Source organism: Chlorocebus sabaeus, chromosome 7, assembly GCF_047675955.1.
Source record: "Chlorocebus sabaeus isolate Y175 chromosome 7, mChlSab1.0.hap1, whole genome shotgun sequence".
Taxonomy (NCBI): Eukaryota; Metazoa; Chordata; class Mammalia; order Primates; family Cercopithecidae; genus Chlorocebus; species Chlorocebus sabaeus.
The window spans coordinates 57,667,541-57,682,228 of record NC_132910.1 but is presented as its reverse complement, the minus strand read 5'-3'; the positions used below and the strand labels follow the sequence as shown (position 1 = coordinate 57,682,228).

The 14,688-nt window shown below is 36.8% G+C and overlaps 1 protein-coding gene across 5 annotated transcripts in view; it reads left to right on the top strand.

Annotated features, from left to right (window-relative positions):
- The window catches only part of TBCK (TBC1 domain containing kinase), a 243,705-nt gene that overhangs the window by 188,399 nt on the left and 40,618 nt on the right, over window positions 1-14,688 (top strand). For all 5 annotated transcript variants that reach the window (XM_073017536.1, XM_073017534.1, XM_073017533.1 and 2 more), the window contains one exon: window positions 11,184-11,343. In XM_073017536.1, coding sequence (XP_072873637.1) covers window positions 11,184-11,343 — 160 coding nt within the window. The remainder of the gene's footprint in view (window positions 1-11,183; window positions 11,344-14,688) is intronic.

Sequence of the window (14,688 nt, the reverse complement as noted above, 5' to 3'; positions counted from 1 at the left end):
ATTATTTTAGTCTGACGTCTTATTTCAAAGAATCAGCTTTCAAATTGTGAGATTCTTTCATCAGCTTGGTTTATTCTGCTGTTAATACTGGTGATTGCATTGTAAAATTCTTGTGTTTTTCATCTCTATCCAATTTGTTAAGTTCTTTTTTATACTAGCTATTTCATCCTTCAGCTACTGTATCACTTTATTGTGATTCTTAATTTTCTTGGATTGGGTTTTGCCATCCTCCTGAATTTTGATTATCTTTGTTCCTGTCCATATTCTGAATTCTATTTCTGTCATTCCAGCCAGTTCGGCATGATTAAGAATTCTTGTTGGAGAACTGGTGCAGCCATTTGGAGGACATATGACACTCTGGCCACTTTAGTTACTGGAGTTCTTGCATTGGTTCTTTCTCACCTCTGCATATGGGTGTTCCTTTAACTGTGGTATAGATTAAGTACAGTCAATAGACTTCTTTTCTGGATATTTTCACTGGGATGAGTATTTGTATAGGGTCTTTATTGGAAGCTGACTTCCTGTCTCTGGTTTTAGAGTGGGGTATGTTAGTGAGGTATTTTTTGTGTTGAAGCTTTGGGGTTTATCCAGCAGCTGACACTTAGGCTTATTGGTCAGTTGGTAGACTTTTGTTCAGTAGTTTGGCTCCCTTATGTTTCCTCAGAGTTGCAGCCATGTTCCCTCTCAGTGCTCTGAAAGTATAGGCTCCTCTCCCCCTTGAGTGCCCGCTATAGTTCATGACTTGGGACTCTGGACTGCCCACTGCAGCTCTGGGATGATCTCAGAGTTTATATTCCTTCCACAGCTTAGAGGCAGTCAGGAAGAGATCTTAGTAGTGGTTGTGGCCAAGGGTCATTTTCTTGACTCCTGGGGGCTCCTCCCCAGAGAGATACAGGTCAGCAATCACTCAGCGAAGTCAGCCCAAAATGGAAGTTTGTTCTGTGGGCCTAAGCCAGGAGTTTCCTGACTGGTGATGAGCTTTGGGGAGTGTGTGGGACCTGTGGGAGATGGACTGGCCTCCTCTCCTTGGTTCAACTGCAGTTTGTTGGAGGTATGGATAAGGCACTTAAGGTCTTTGCTTCTTCATTAGTTCAAGGGTGGCAAGGGCAGTTCCACTGCAGAGACAACGGCAGAGAGGCTTTTATTTGCCCCTGGAGGCTCTGTACAGGGAGTTGCTGAGTTTGTACTGGCTCAATAGTTTTGGTGGGGGGTGGCTGGAACCTCAGGCCTGGAGGATCTGCCCAGTAAGGAGATATGAGAACAGGAACCCATGTAATAATCTGGCAACTTTTCTGTAGGGCTGCTGCAGTATGCTTGGGGCCCACTCCAGGCCCTAATCATCTCAGATTTTCCAGAACCTGGAGGTGTCACCAGTGAAGGCTGTGAAACAGCAAAGATGGCAGCCTGTTCCTCGCTCTGGGAGCTTTGTCCCGGGGAGGTGTGGACCTATTGCTAGTTTAAGGGCACCTGTACAAAGTGGCTGGAGACCCTGGTTGAGAGGTCCTGCCCAGTGAGGAGGAACAGGATCAGAACCTGCTTAAAAAAGCAGTCTGCAGTCTGGCCACATTTTGGTAGAGCATCTATGCTGTGCTGTGGAATTCCTTCTGCCCTGAGTCAGCTCAGACTCTCCAATGCCTGAAGGCTGGAATGGCTAAGGTGTCTGGACAGCAAAGATAGCAACCCACCCCTCTCCCTGGGAACTCCTTCTTAGGGAGGTGCAGTGCCACTGCTGGTAGCTGGCTGGATCCCAAGCCAATAGGTCTTATCTTGTGAGATGCCATGGAAGTGGGGCCTGCAGGTTGTTATTACACAGCCTTCTGGATTCGGCCTCTTTCCTACGGGTATGTACAGGAGTCTAACCTTCTACTTTGCCGAAGCTGCAGCTACTTTTGCCAGAAAACCCAGTAATAATCTAAGGCTTGAGGGTCTCCACCCATGCCTGAGCAGTTGCTCTGCCAAGACTTCATGTAGATCTGTCCATCAGACTGAAGACTGAAGGCCCTGGTGGAGTGGGTTCACAAGGAGATCTCCTGACCTGAGGGTTGCAAAGACCTGTGAGAGAAGTGTGTTTTCCTGTGGCCGCTCATTCACTCACCACTTCCCTTGGGTGGGGGAGTATCCCCTGGTTCCATGTTGTTCCCAGGTGGGTCATTGTCCTTACTTTTCTTCATTCTCTGTGGGTCAAGTTGTTTCCTTGACTAGTCCCACTGCAAATACCTGGATGCTTCAGCTGAAAGTGTGGTATTTACTTGCCCCTTTCTGATTTTCTCCATGAGAGCCATGCACACTGGCTGCTTCTGGCCACACACACTAGCTGCTTCTTGAATAGACTGAAGTAAATTGACTTCTAATAATAGCAGTCTTTAAGTTCTTACACTGTGCCAAGCTTGGTGCTGGTCTTATGATGTAGATACTGTTGTTACCTCTGTTTTACTGATAAACTGAAGCTTAAAGAGGTTAAGCAACTTTCCCAAGGCCATATAACTAGTACTTGGCAGAGACAGTCTTGTGCTTCTGAATTTTACACTATTTGGCAGGTGCCTATCTGGTCTCTGCGTAGGACAGTAGAGCATAAACAAGATTGAAATTAATAGAAATTAATGAGTCAGCGAGACATGCATTGATTCCTCTAAACGATATATATTCATTCAGATGCTATACACATTTCTTCAAATCTTATACACAAAATAAGCTATTACCTTCAGTACCTGTGTGTATAAGAGGCCTAATCCCAGATCCCAACTGAACAAATCTACCTGTGGTTATCTTTATACAGATGTAGCCACAGAATCAAGGAAAATTGAAGTATTTCAAATTTTAGAAAGCAATATTGCAACACTTTGAGGGAGGAAACATGATAGAAAGATCCTTTCCTACTATATTGACATATAATTTATAATATTTAATTCTTTCAAACCCGTTTTAATAAAAATTTCCCTAAAACTACTAATATGCTGATGTTTTTTAAAGCCTATTGAAATTTTAATTATATTTTAAAAATAATTATCTTTGTACAGTAACTCTTAATTCTTACCAAGGTAAATCTTCACAATTAAAGTCTAGGATTTATGTGACTTTTTTTTTTTTTTTTTTTTTTTTATTATTATACTTTAAGTTGTAGGGTACATGTGCACAACGTGCAGGTTTGTTACATATGTATACTTGTGCCATGTTGGTGTGCTGCACCCATCAACTCGTCATTTACATCAGGTATAACTCCCAATGCAATCCCTCCCCCCTCCCCCCTCCCCATGATAGGCCCTGGTGTGTGATGTTCCCCTTCCCGAGTCCAAGTGATCTCATTGTTCAGTTCCCACCTATGAGTGAGAACATGCGGTGTTTGGTTTTCTGTTCTTGTGATAGTTTGCTAAGAATGATGGTTTCCAGCTGCATCCATGTCCCTACAAAGGACACAAACTCATCCTTTTTTATGGCTGCATAGTATTCCATGGTGTATATGTGCCACATTTTCTTAATCCAATCTGTCACTGATGGACATTTGGGTTGATTCCAAGTCTTTGCTATTGTGAATAGTGCTGCAATAAACATACGTGTGCATGTGTCTTTATAGCAGCATAATTTATAATCCTTTGGGTATATACCCAGTAATGGGATGGCTGGGTCATATGTGACTTTAACAATCTGTTTAAGAAGTAATTACATATTTAATACTAGAATATTTTTGAAATAATTTTATTTCTCCCTTGCCACAAAATGTGACCCTGCACAATATGGAAAAAAAAGAAACTTTCTCTAATACCTTTTCCTTCCCCAGAGGAAGTAAATTATTTTTGAAATGTTGTTCACATTACTTATAATGTCCCTGTATCATGTTTATCTTCTGTTTTGCTTTTATACATCATTTAAATGGGAAGTCTTTGTCTAACACAGTTCTTACCTCTTTATATAGGTGAAATTTTTTTTTTCCTAAATTGTGCTTCCAGGAGATTTAATGTCTAAGAATATATTTCATCTCATCTTTTTTTTAACCTATGTAAAATGATTTAAGTGATTGCTTATGAAAGGTAGGGAGGCAATCTTATCCACAGGCAAAATAAGCTGTCTACCAATAAATTTAAGGGACGGCCTCGCTACTACCACCACGCCCCCTTCGGAACCTTCACTTGATGCCTGAAACGCTACTGTAAGGCTTCAGTCATTTAGCTTGTGTTATGAATAGTCTCAGTTAAAATACAGAAAGCCTGCGGGTGACAAAATTTTAACCTATGTTCAGTTTTTGTGATTGTAGGAGAGAAGCAGCACATTAAGGTGCCAACAATCTTAGGGAACTACCTAAACCCCAATGTGGGCCAAGGGAATGGAGAACACAGAAAAAGAAAGCTGAAGGACATGAAGACAGACTTTACCCACCTAACAATAAAAACATAATCCCAAAATTTCAGTATAAGAAAAAACCCTAACGTGGTCTAAACTCTTAATACTAAATTCAAAGGCTCAGAGAGGCAAAACAGCAGTTTTTGTTGAAATCACATTTTTTTGTTTGCTTTTAGAAGATAGAAACATGAAATGTTAATCTAGTTAAAAATCAAGCCAGATATATTTGTTCTTCAATGTATTTTGAGAATTTCAAAGCAAACAAAAATTGCATTTTGTAAGGAGGCAATAGAAAATGTTTCTCATGTAGTGACATGAATTTCAGATGTTAATAGTTTCCATGGTCATACACAAGCAAACTCTTGTTTTCTTTAATAGTTATAAATATTTAGGGTTTCAGTTTTCTTGGAGTTCATATTAAGAGAGGTCTTAGTCATGTAATTGTGGATCCAACTTATGTTATCTGTAAACAGCAATACTTTAAAGGAATGTTACTCATTTGCTTGAAATCAAGGCTGAGCTTTACTTGTAAAACTCTTACCTTTTGATTTTTTTGAAAAATGTTAGCATCTAAAACTATACCAAAGACAGCCTCAGGCTTAAATTTGTGTTTTGAAAAACACATAAACTCAATTGTACTCATTATTTCATTATGGCACATCCATCCTTAGTGAACACTAGTATTACTCTTGTCTCTTTGTCCTTAAGAATTAATTTATAAAAACTTCTTCAAAGCAATTTAAAGATACTCATGATTAGAGCAGGCTAGATACTGATGAGAAGGTTTAGTAAGATTTTTTTCATCTCATTTGGACTTAGGTTCAATCTATCTAAATTAAAATTTCTATCCAATTGTATTCCCATATTTTAATGGGCTTTGTATAATGTGGGAGTATATGATAGCAACTGCTGAGGAATGTCGTCATGTCTGGATTGTTAGTTATGAAAGGTATATTAGCTGTTAAAGAGTTTCTATTTGCTGTGTGAACCAGCCATGACCCCTGTTCCTTGAGTGCCATACAGTCTCTCATTCAATCAGCCAGCCAGTCCTGTTTAAGGACCTGCTTTGCCAGTCAATGGGAAAATAGAGTTTACTTACAGCACCCCTGCCCACCAGAAGCTCACAGTCTTATAACTAAAATAGATATGTGAAATAGATAATTGCAGTATAATATGAAATGGTCTATGTCTGAAGCATACCCAAATTCCTGGAAATATAGGATGGGCACCTAAACCAAGTGATGTCTGACATGAGTCTTAAAAAACAAGTAGAAGTTAGTAACCCAGCAAAGAAGAGAAAGAAGGCATTGAAAAACTACATTGTTTGAGGCCCAGAGAAGGTGAGAAGGACACTTTTAGGAAGTTACAAGAACTGTGGATGAGTATGTCTGGAATATATGAGAATTAGTAATGAGACTAGAGTAGGTAAAAGTAGCTTCATTGAAAATGTCTCATAACATGCTAAGAAATTTGGGTTTTATTCCAAAGGCAGTGAGAAACTTAAAAAATTCTAAACCAGATATATTTGGTTTATGCCATGCTCAGATTTTTATTTCAGAAAAATTACTTTAATGCATTGTAAAGGATGGATGAGGGTAGAGATAATCTTGCATGCAAAATTAGGATTGAATTATCCAGAAATTTGATGTGTATAATCATTCTTTCATACCCTGTCATAAAGAGTGAGGTCCCTAGCTTTTCCCTAAATAGACCAGTTTTAGTGGGCCTATGCTGAAGAAAATCCAGAGAAATTACTTTTGTTGCTGTTTCTTTCCCTTTTCTAAAAGTGTGTGCTGACAAAGGGAAATTCTATATCGTTGACACTTGGAAGTATTGTTAGATACTGGTGCCACTAGTTAGGGTGCCACAGAAGGCACCTTAGCATATTTGCTGCTGATACTAGTTACTCCAGGTTTGGCAAAATTCTGAAATTCATTTACTTACCAAATATGTAAGTGATGTTCCAAGCATTCTATTAATCGTTGCAAGAGATTCAAAGATGAGCCCGGCGCAGTGGCTCACACCTGTAATCTCAGCACTTTGGAAGGCCGAGGCGGGTGGATCACGAGGTCAGGAGATCGAGACAATCCTGACTAACACGGTGAAACCTTGTCTCTACTAAAAATACAAAACATTAGCCAGGCGTCATGGCGGGTGCCTGTAGTCCCAGCTACTCAGGAGCCTGAGGCAGGATAATGGTGTGAACCCAGGAGGCGGAGCTTACAGTGAGCTGAGATCGTGCCACTACACTCCGACCTGGGTGACAGAATGAGACACTGTCTCAGGGAAAAAAAAAAAAAAAGATTCAAAGATGAAATAAATATAATACTCATCGTTTCTATCAGTTGTTTAGATAGAAGTCATTTTCATTAGAATATTTTATATAAAATCAAATTGCTGTTATGAGAGATGTACAGATACTGTGGGAAGGGAAAATTTCATGGATGAAACATTTGAAGAATGGATGTTTGTGCAAAAATAAGGAGAAAAAGGTATTTAGAAAGAGAAAACTACAGGAGATAGAAAACATTGGTAACATGCATGATTTAGTTTGGTTAGAATTAAAGTAGTTAGGTTCTGTTCATGAGGACTGAACTGAGAAATACGTGCTTTGTCCTATAGGCTGTCATGGAAAGTTTCTCAGAAAGGATATGATAATCAGAACGCTTTGCTTTTAAATTTTTTCTCTGTCAATATTGTAAATCAAGTGTATTTCCAAGAGAAAAGACAAAAGTTGGAGAAAACAGTCACTACAGTAGTTTAAGCTCAAGACAAATCAATATCTGAAATAGGCAAGGGGTAATGGGAATAAAAATGTGAGTACAGGATTTATAAGAGCAGCAGAATATTGGATGTTGCTACTAATAAGATGTTGGAAATGAGATTTTTGACTGTTTGATTTGGGGGATGGTGATGCCATTCAAAGTATCAGTAGATTTAGCAAAGAAAATAATGATATCTAAATATCATTTTTGTATCAGTTAATGCTATTTAGTTATGTTATCTATGAGAGAACTATGGGTTTAATTTCATATTTCTTTTTGGCTGTTGATATACTAAAGGTAAAACCTTCAGTTTGGGCTGAAAAGTCTATAACACTAATTATAATTAGTTAACCCAGCAGACAAATAGCCAAAAAGCAAAGGTAGGTAGATGTTCTTGAGTGGTTTGGTGAAATATTGGTGTGGGTTGTCTTTAGAGATACGACGTCACTAAGTGTGGCATCCAACAAAAATGCTGTGCTCTTTTAGGATTTAAAAAAACATGAACTGGTTTCTGTGTTGAATTTTAAGCAATATTTTAAAGGAATTTTCAAATCTTTTTGTAAATTAAAGAGTCTTTTTGAATATTCTTGGTTAAATACCATGTAATTTACTTATACACTGTATCTATATACTTAGACCTGATTTTTTTCTGTTTGATTGAAGTACAGCATATCTACTTACAGCATTGTTTTGTAGACTGAATTATGAATACAGGAAAGTTTTTGTATCTTAGAAACCTAGAAGAGAATATACATCATCCCTACCTGTTAATGATATTCTGATAATCCAAGTTATTTATCAGAAGCTTACAGTAATTTTTTTAATCTGTCTGTGCATTGGGCTATCAAATTCTGTTTAATGCAAAATTTTGATTTTGTTCTAAGTATACATTCAAATGCTTTTGGTAATATCTGCCAAATGGAATGTTGATCTGAATGGTTTATTTGCAGGGAGGGGTACAATTTATTCCAAGACGGGGTAAGATATATAATATAAGGTCACCATATGCCAAAGAAAATTCATATGTTTACTGGAATGTATCCTGTAGTGCATTCATAGAGGTAAACAACCATATTCAAACATGTGGTGAAGTGACTGCTACAATAACTGGATGCTTTTATGCTTTCATAACTATTATTATTCCAGTCTAGAGATTTCATTGTAATTACTGCTGACTTCTGTAATGATGTTTTTTATCTCTTAACTCTTTCAAGTATGTCCTCAAAAACTCTCATTTCCTATGAACTCTGAAAGTTAAAAATTAGTGTTTATAGATACCATTGCCACTTTTGCCAAAACCTAACCAAAAATTGTAATGTCATTGTTGGGATTACAATATCATGATATGTATGTGATTAGGGCTAATCGCCCCATAAATACTTTGGCTACTATTTCCTTAATAGTAGTATTCCCTCTGAACTGGGTTCTTTGAAGCTGTAGCTTTTTAAATTCTTCGTTTATAAAATAGCATAGTGTCTGACTATTGAGTATTATACACATTATAGAACCTCTTTAAGTGTGGTTATTTTTTACCCCATATCTGTGTTTATATAATGAGAGCCTTTTTAAAATGTAAAACATTAATGTAGAGGGTTAAGATTTTTATCTATATTAGACAGAAAGCAATAAAGTGACAGTCATACTTCTAAAATATGTAGTGTTGCATGTTCATCTCTAACCCTACCTTTGTGTGAAGGTCCTGTGTATACTTGTTTTCCACTGTAATATAGTGAAATAAAACCAAAGTTCTTAGAGCATGGAAAAATGTGCTTATCTCAACATATTCTCCATCATTTCTCTTTACTTGCCAGATTTTACTCATGACTGATGACAGTCAACTATGGTTATTCAGTCACCATATGTCAAAAATTTTCTTCTATTTCCCTCTTTATTTATTCTTCCTAATACAAAATATACAGAAATCTGTTCCTGGCTCAGTTTCCAAATACCTCATATTTTATTCTGATTATGAAGGACTCAACAAGTGAAAAAAGTATCCATCTGCCTAGATTTACAATATAATCTGACCACCTCTCAAATGTCTAGAAGTTGCCTAAAGCAGTTCTATTTCATATGTGTCACATGAGAAATTGTATTGTAGGCAATGTAAGTAATTTCCAAGGAAAAAAGAAAAGATTTCTAAATAACCAAAGTTGTCTTCATTGTCTGACTTATTTAAACAACAGGCTATTCATTGTAAATACACTTATTTATAACTAGGCCAATCTCATTCTCCTCTGTTGTTTGCCAGTAATGCATTCACCTCTGCTGTTTGCCAGTAATGATAGAAAATTTAGAGGTTTAACCACCATGTCTAAAGACATTCATGCTTACCCAGTCATTTTTGTGCTAGAAGTTTCATGACAAGAGTGTTCTTGGATGAGTGTTCTTAGATATTATCCAAGACTTTTTGGTTGAAGTAGATTAAGAATAAGGAAAGCGTGGTTTAAAACTCTGTTTCTTTTATGCCTTATTTTCCAAACTGTAGCCTAAAAAAGGTTTGGAATCATTTTATATTTTGAAAAACTTTCTCTTTCAAAAAAGACTCTGTTGCCGTCATATTTTGTGAAGCATTTTAATATTTAATCTAGATTTTAACAAATAAATCACAAGGATAATATGATAATAACTTTATGACATACTTCTAGTAACTGAAAGGAGTTTAGATTAAAATCTTTAAAGGCACATAATAAATAGGTGATATTGAACCTACAAAATCACCTTAATACTTATCTATGATTATAGATATAGTTACTAGATATGGTTATTTAGATATAGATAGGTACTTTTTTAACCAAATACAGTAGTCACTAAATTTATCTATTAAACAGTTCTTCTTTTAGAGTCAGAGTCTTCTAATTTTCTAATAAGTGGCTGAACAAATTTTATGGAAGAGGCCCTTAAAGGTGACTTTACATGTAACGCTTAACACAGTCTGAGGATTATCTTTTATGTCTTTTATTTCCGATTTTCAAAGGAGAGAATCTCATTGGCTCGGCCTGCATCATATATCCATCATCACCCTCCCCTCCACCATCCGGTCAGTCATGGTTATAGCAGGATCATCTGATACCAATATGACAGCCTAGACTCACCCTTTCCTCAGGGTCAATGGCTGGTGCTCTTCCAAACAAGAAAACAGCAGGTGGGCAGGCAACCCAAACATGTCTGCTACAGCATTTGACCAGGATAGATTTGTATTGCTTTTGCTACTTTAAACACACTAAAAAAGAGAAGATGTTCATGGTTGGTAAAGGTTGTTTGATAAATATGGAAACACTCTCTGGCAACTGATTCAGCCCTGGACAGATGTAGATATAGGTGCTGAGAATACATGAGTTGTTAGGTTCTTAGTTTGTGTTATAAAAAATTTTCATTTTAAAAAGTAGATCTTTACTGAAAATAAAAGTACTTTCAGTTTTTTTTTAAAAAAGTACCATCAGAGTAATTATATTCTGAGAGAAAAGTCATGACTCTTCAGGAAAACTACAGTTGGGAATATTGAATAATTAGAAATGTTTGAAAAACTAGTGCTGATGAATTTCAAAGGTAATCTATGCATGATCATAAATTCTCTGCCCATTCTAGAAAATGTCAACTGAACAATGTCCACTGGAATGTTAATGTTGATTCTCTCTCCTTTCATTTTTCAGAACTTATTTATGGTTCTTTCTCTCACTATTAATGTCATATTCTTTTCTTTAAAAGAAATGATGAAGCAGCAGCTGACTAGAAAATTTAAATTGTAAGATATGTAGTCCATCTCCACTATCTCCACTCATTATAGAACCTCTTTAAATATGGTTATTGTATACCCCATATCTGTGTTTATGTAATGAGAAATGCTTTTGATGTAAAATTCTTTTACATCTTTGGCTAGTAATCTTCCTTTCTCTCTTCTACTTCATTTTTAAATTTAATTTTTTTTTTCTCTTGGAGGTGCCTTACTTCATTTAGATAAATACACATATGAGCTGGAAGATGTTTAGTACTCTCTTCTGGGAGTCACTTGGCTCTGTGAGTTTCCCTCAGACACTCATGATTGCACACAAATAAATGTTTTCCTTAAACTTTCCTTCTCAGCTTTATTCGTGGTCACATTTCAGGAAGCATCAACATTCCATTCAGTGCTGCCTTCACTGCAGAAGGGGAGCTTACCCAGGGCCCTTACACTGCTATGCTCCAGAACTTCAAAGGGAAGGTCATTGTCATCGTGGGGCATGTGGCAAAGCACACAGCTGAGGTAATTATATTCAGAAATGTCATATGTACATATGATGAGTAATTTACCTGCCTTCTATGTGAAGGTTATCTAAAAGTATATTTCTTCAGGAGTTGGTCACAAATAATATGAGTTTTGAAGATTTGTCTGTGTTATTATGGAAGAGTTTGTCTGTAATTGAAGCATTTTTCCCTCAGTGTTCAGCATCAGGATCAACAGTAACCTTAAAAAGTCAAAATGATAACCTAAGGCTGTTTTTTTCTGACTGCTTTCTGAAATTGCAAAGAAGTAGCTTGAATTCCATCCATTGGAGTAAAACAGTAGTGTTCAAGTGTAGACTCTGAGAGCTCGTCATGATGAGATTCGTTAGATTTAGAAATTGTGTTTACTATAGAGTCAAAGCTTTTTGATGATAGAGAATTCAGGAAGAATGTCAACTGTCAGACATGAGAAATACATGAAACAATAAAATGACTTCCTTCTTCCATGGCTATGTTCTAAGCAAATTGAAAAATAAAACAGAGTAGCATATGAAGGCCAAAAAATCTTTATTTTTTAATAAAAGACAAATTGAAGACTGTAGCTTAGTATGAGAGCCAAATGGGCTTACTTAAAAACAAGCAGGCAGAGAAGGTATCTAAATATAAGCAGTGTTAAACAAGTACAGGATCTTTCTCTAAAGGGGAAGAATCTGCTCCTAGAAAAATAGAGGTAACTTGCTCCCTGTAGACAGCTTTTTTCTAAAAGGAAGATAAATAGGACTGAACCTTCCTAAATTTACCAGTCAAATAAATCCTTCAACCTCCTAGGGCAGAGAGAATAGAGGGACAAAAAGAAAGGCCAGGAATATGCTTAGGAAAATTCTGTCATCAGGGAAATCAGGAGTGGAGACAAAATATTTGCCTTGATTGTACATATTCCTTTGAACACTGCTGAAATGTGATCACTGAAAATTTCAGATTAGAACTTTAAAACTTTATTTTTTTTTACTCTTAGAAATCAGAGAAATAACCTAAAATCTCTTTTATTATAAAAACTAATAACCACACTTTGTTGAACACTTGGAAAATATAGAGACCAAAAAAGGAAATAAAAGTATGCATGATTTTACCACCTGGGAGGCAAAACACACTTCTTAAATTTTTGTACTGGAAAATTATAATTCCTCCATTCAACTCAATTCTAAAATTAGCTAAAGATAACCCTCCTATCCCCACCTGCACACACCCAGTACTGATACAAACTCAGAAAAAAAGGAAACATGAAAATACTTTGCTCTTTTATTCCTAGAGCAAGTGTGTATGAAGTCCATGGGAACGACATATAAAGGTTACATTTAGAGTACTATGCCATATGATTTCATAGTAAGGAACTAGGTTATTGATTTTTCCAAATTTAATGCCTTCACTATAATTTTTAAGTCCTTTAAGTTTTTGCTTTTCATAGAGCAAAATCAAGAGGAATAGAAATTTCCCATATACCCACTACCCCACACATGCACAACCTTTCCCGTTATCAACCTCCCCCATCAGAGTGGTACATTTGTTACAATTGATGAACCTTCATTGACACATCATTGTCATCCAAAGTCCACAGTTTACATCAGGTCTCACTCTTGGTGTTGTATATTATTTTTAATTTGTAATAAATTTTTATTAACTTTTATTTTAGGTTCAGGGGTACATGTGCAGGTATGTTATATAGGTAAACTCATGTCACAGGTGTTTGTTGTACAGCTTATTTTATCACCAAGGTACTAAGCCTAGTACCCAATAGTTATTTTTTTCTGTTTCTCTTCCTCTTCCCACCCTCCACTCTCAAATAGGGCCCAGTGTCTGTTTTACCATCTTTGTTAGAAATTTAAAACTTTAAAAGTCAGATTAGAACTTTAAGACTTCTTTTTTTTTTTTTTAATTTATTTATTATTATTATACTTTAAGTTGTAGGGTACATGCGCATAATGGGCAGGTTTGTTACATATGTATACTTGTGCCATGTTGGTGTGCTGCACCCATCAACTCGTCATTTACATCAGGTATAACTCCCAATGCAATCCCTCCCCCCTCCCCCCTCCCCATGATAGGCCCCGGTGTGTGATGTTCCCCTTCCCGAGTCCAAGTGATCTCATTGTTCAGTTCCCACCTATGAGTGAGAACATGCGGTGTTTGGTTTTCTGTTCTTGTGATAGTTTGCTAAGAATGATGGTTTCCAGCTGCATCCATGTCCCTACAAAGGACACAAACTCATCCTTTTTTATGGCTGCATAGTATTCCATGGTGTATATGTGCCACATTTTCTTAATCCAATCTGTCACTGATGGACATTTGGGTTGATTCCAAGTCTTTGCTATTGTGAATAGTGCTGCAATAAACATACGTGTGCATGTGTCTTTATAGCAGCATAATTTATAATCCTTTGGGTATATACCCAGTAATGGGATGGCTGGGTCATATGGTACATCTAGTTCTAGAACCTTGAGGAATCGCCATACTGTTTTCCATAATGGTTGAACTAGTTTACAATCCCACCAACAGTGTAAAAGTGTTCCTGTTTCTCCACATCCTCTCCAGCACCTGTTGTTTCCTGACTTTTGAATGATCGCCATTCTAACTGGTGTGAGATGGTATCTCATTGTGGTTTTGATTTGCATTTCTCTGATGGCCAGTGATGATGAGCATTTTTTCATGTGTCTGTTGGCTGTATGAATGTCTTCTTTTGAGAAATGTCTGTTCATATCCTTTGCCCACTTTTTGATGGGGTTGTTTGTTTTTTTCTTGTAAATTTGTTTGAGTTCTTTGTAGGTTCTGGATATTAGCCCTTTGTCAGATGAGTAGATTGCAAAAATTTTCTCCCATTCTGTAGGTTGCCTGTTCACTCTGATGGTAGTTTCTTTTGCTGTGCAGAAGCTCTTTAGTTTAATGAGATCCCATTTGTCAATTTTGGCTTTTGCTGCTGTTGCTTTTGGTGTTTTAGACATGAAGTCTTTGCGCATGCCTATGTCCTGAATGGTACTACCTAGGTTTTCCTCTAGGATTTTTATGGTATTAGGTCTAACATTTAAGTCTCTAATCCATCTTGAATTAATTTTCGTATAAGGAGTAAGGAAAGGATCCAGTTTCAGCTTTCTACTTATGGCTAGCCAATTTTCCCAGCACCATTTATTAAATAGGGAATCCTTTCCCCATTTCTTGTTTCTCTCAGGTTTGTCAAAGATCAGATGGCTGTAGATGTGTGGTATTATTTCTGAGGACTCTGTTCTGTTCCATTGGTCTATATCTCTGTTTTGGTTACTGTAGCCTTGTAGTATAGTTTGAAGTCAGGTAGCGTGATGCCTCCAGCTTTGTTCTTTTGACTTAGGATTGTCTT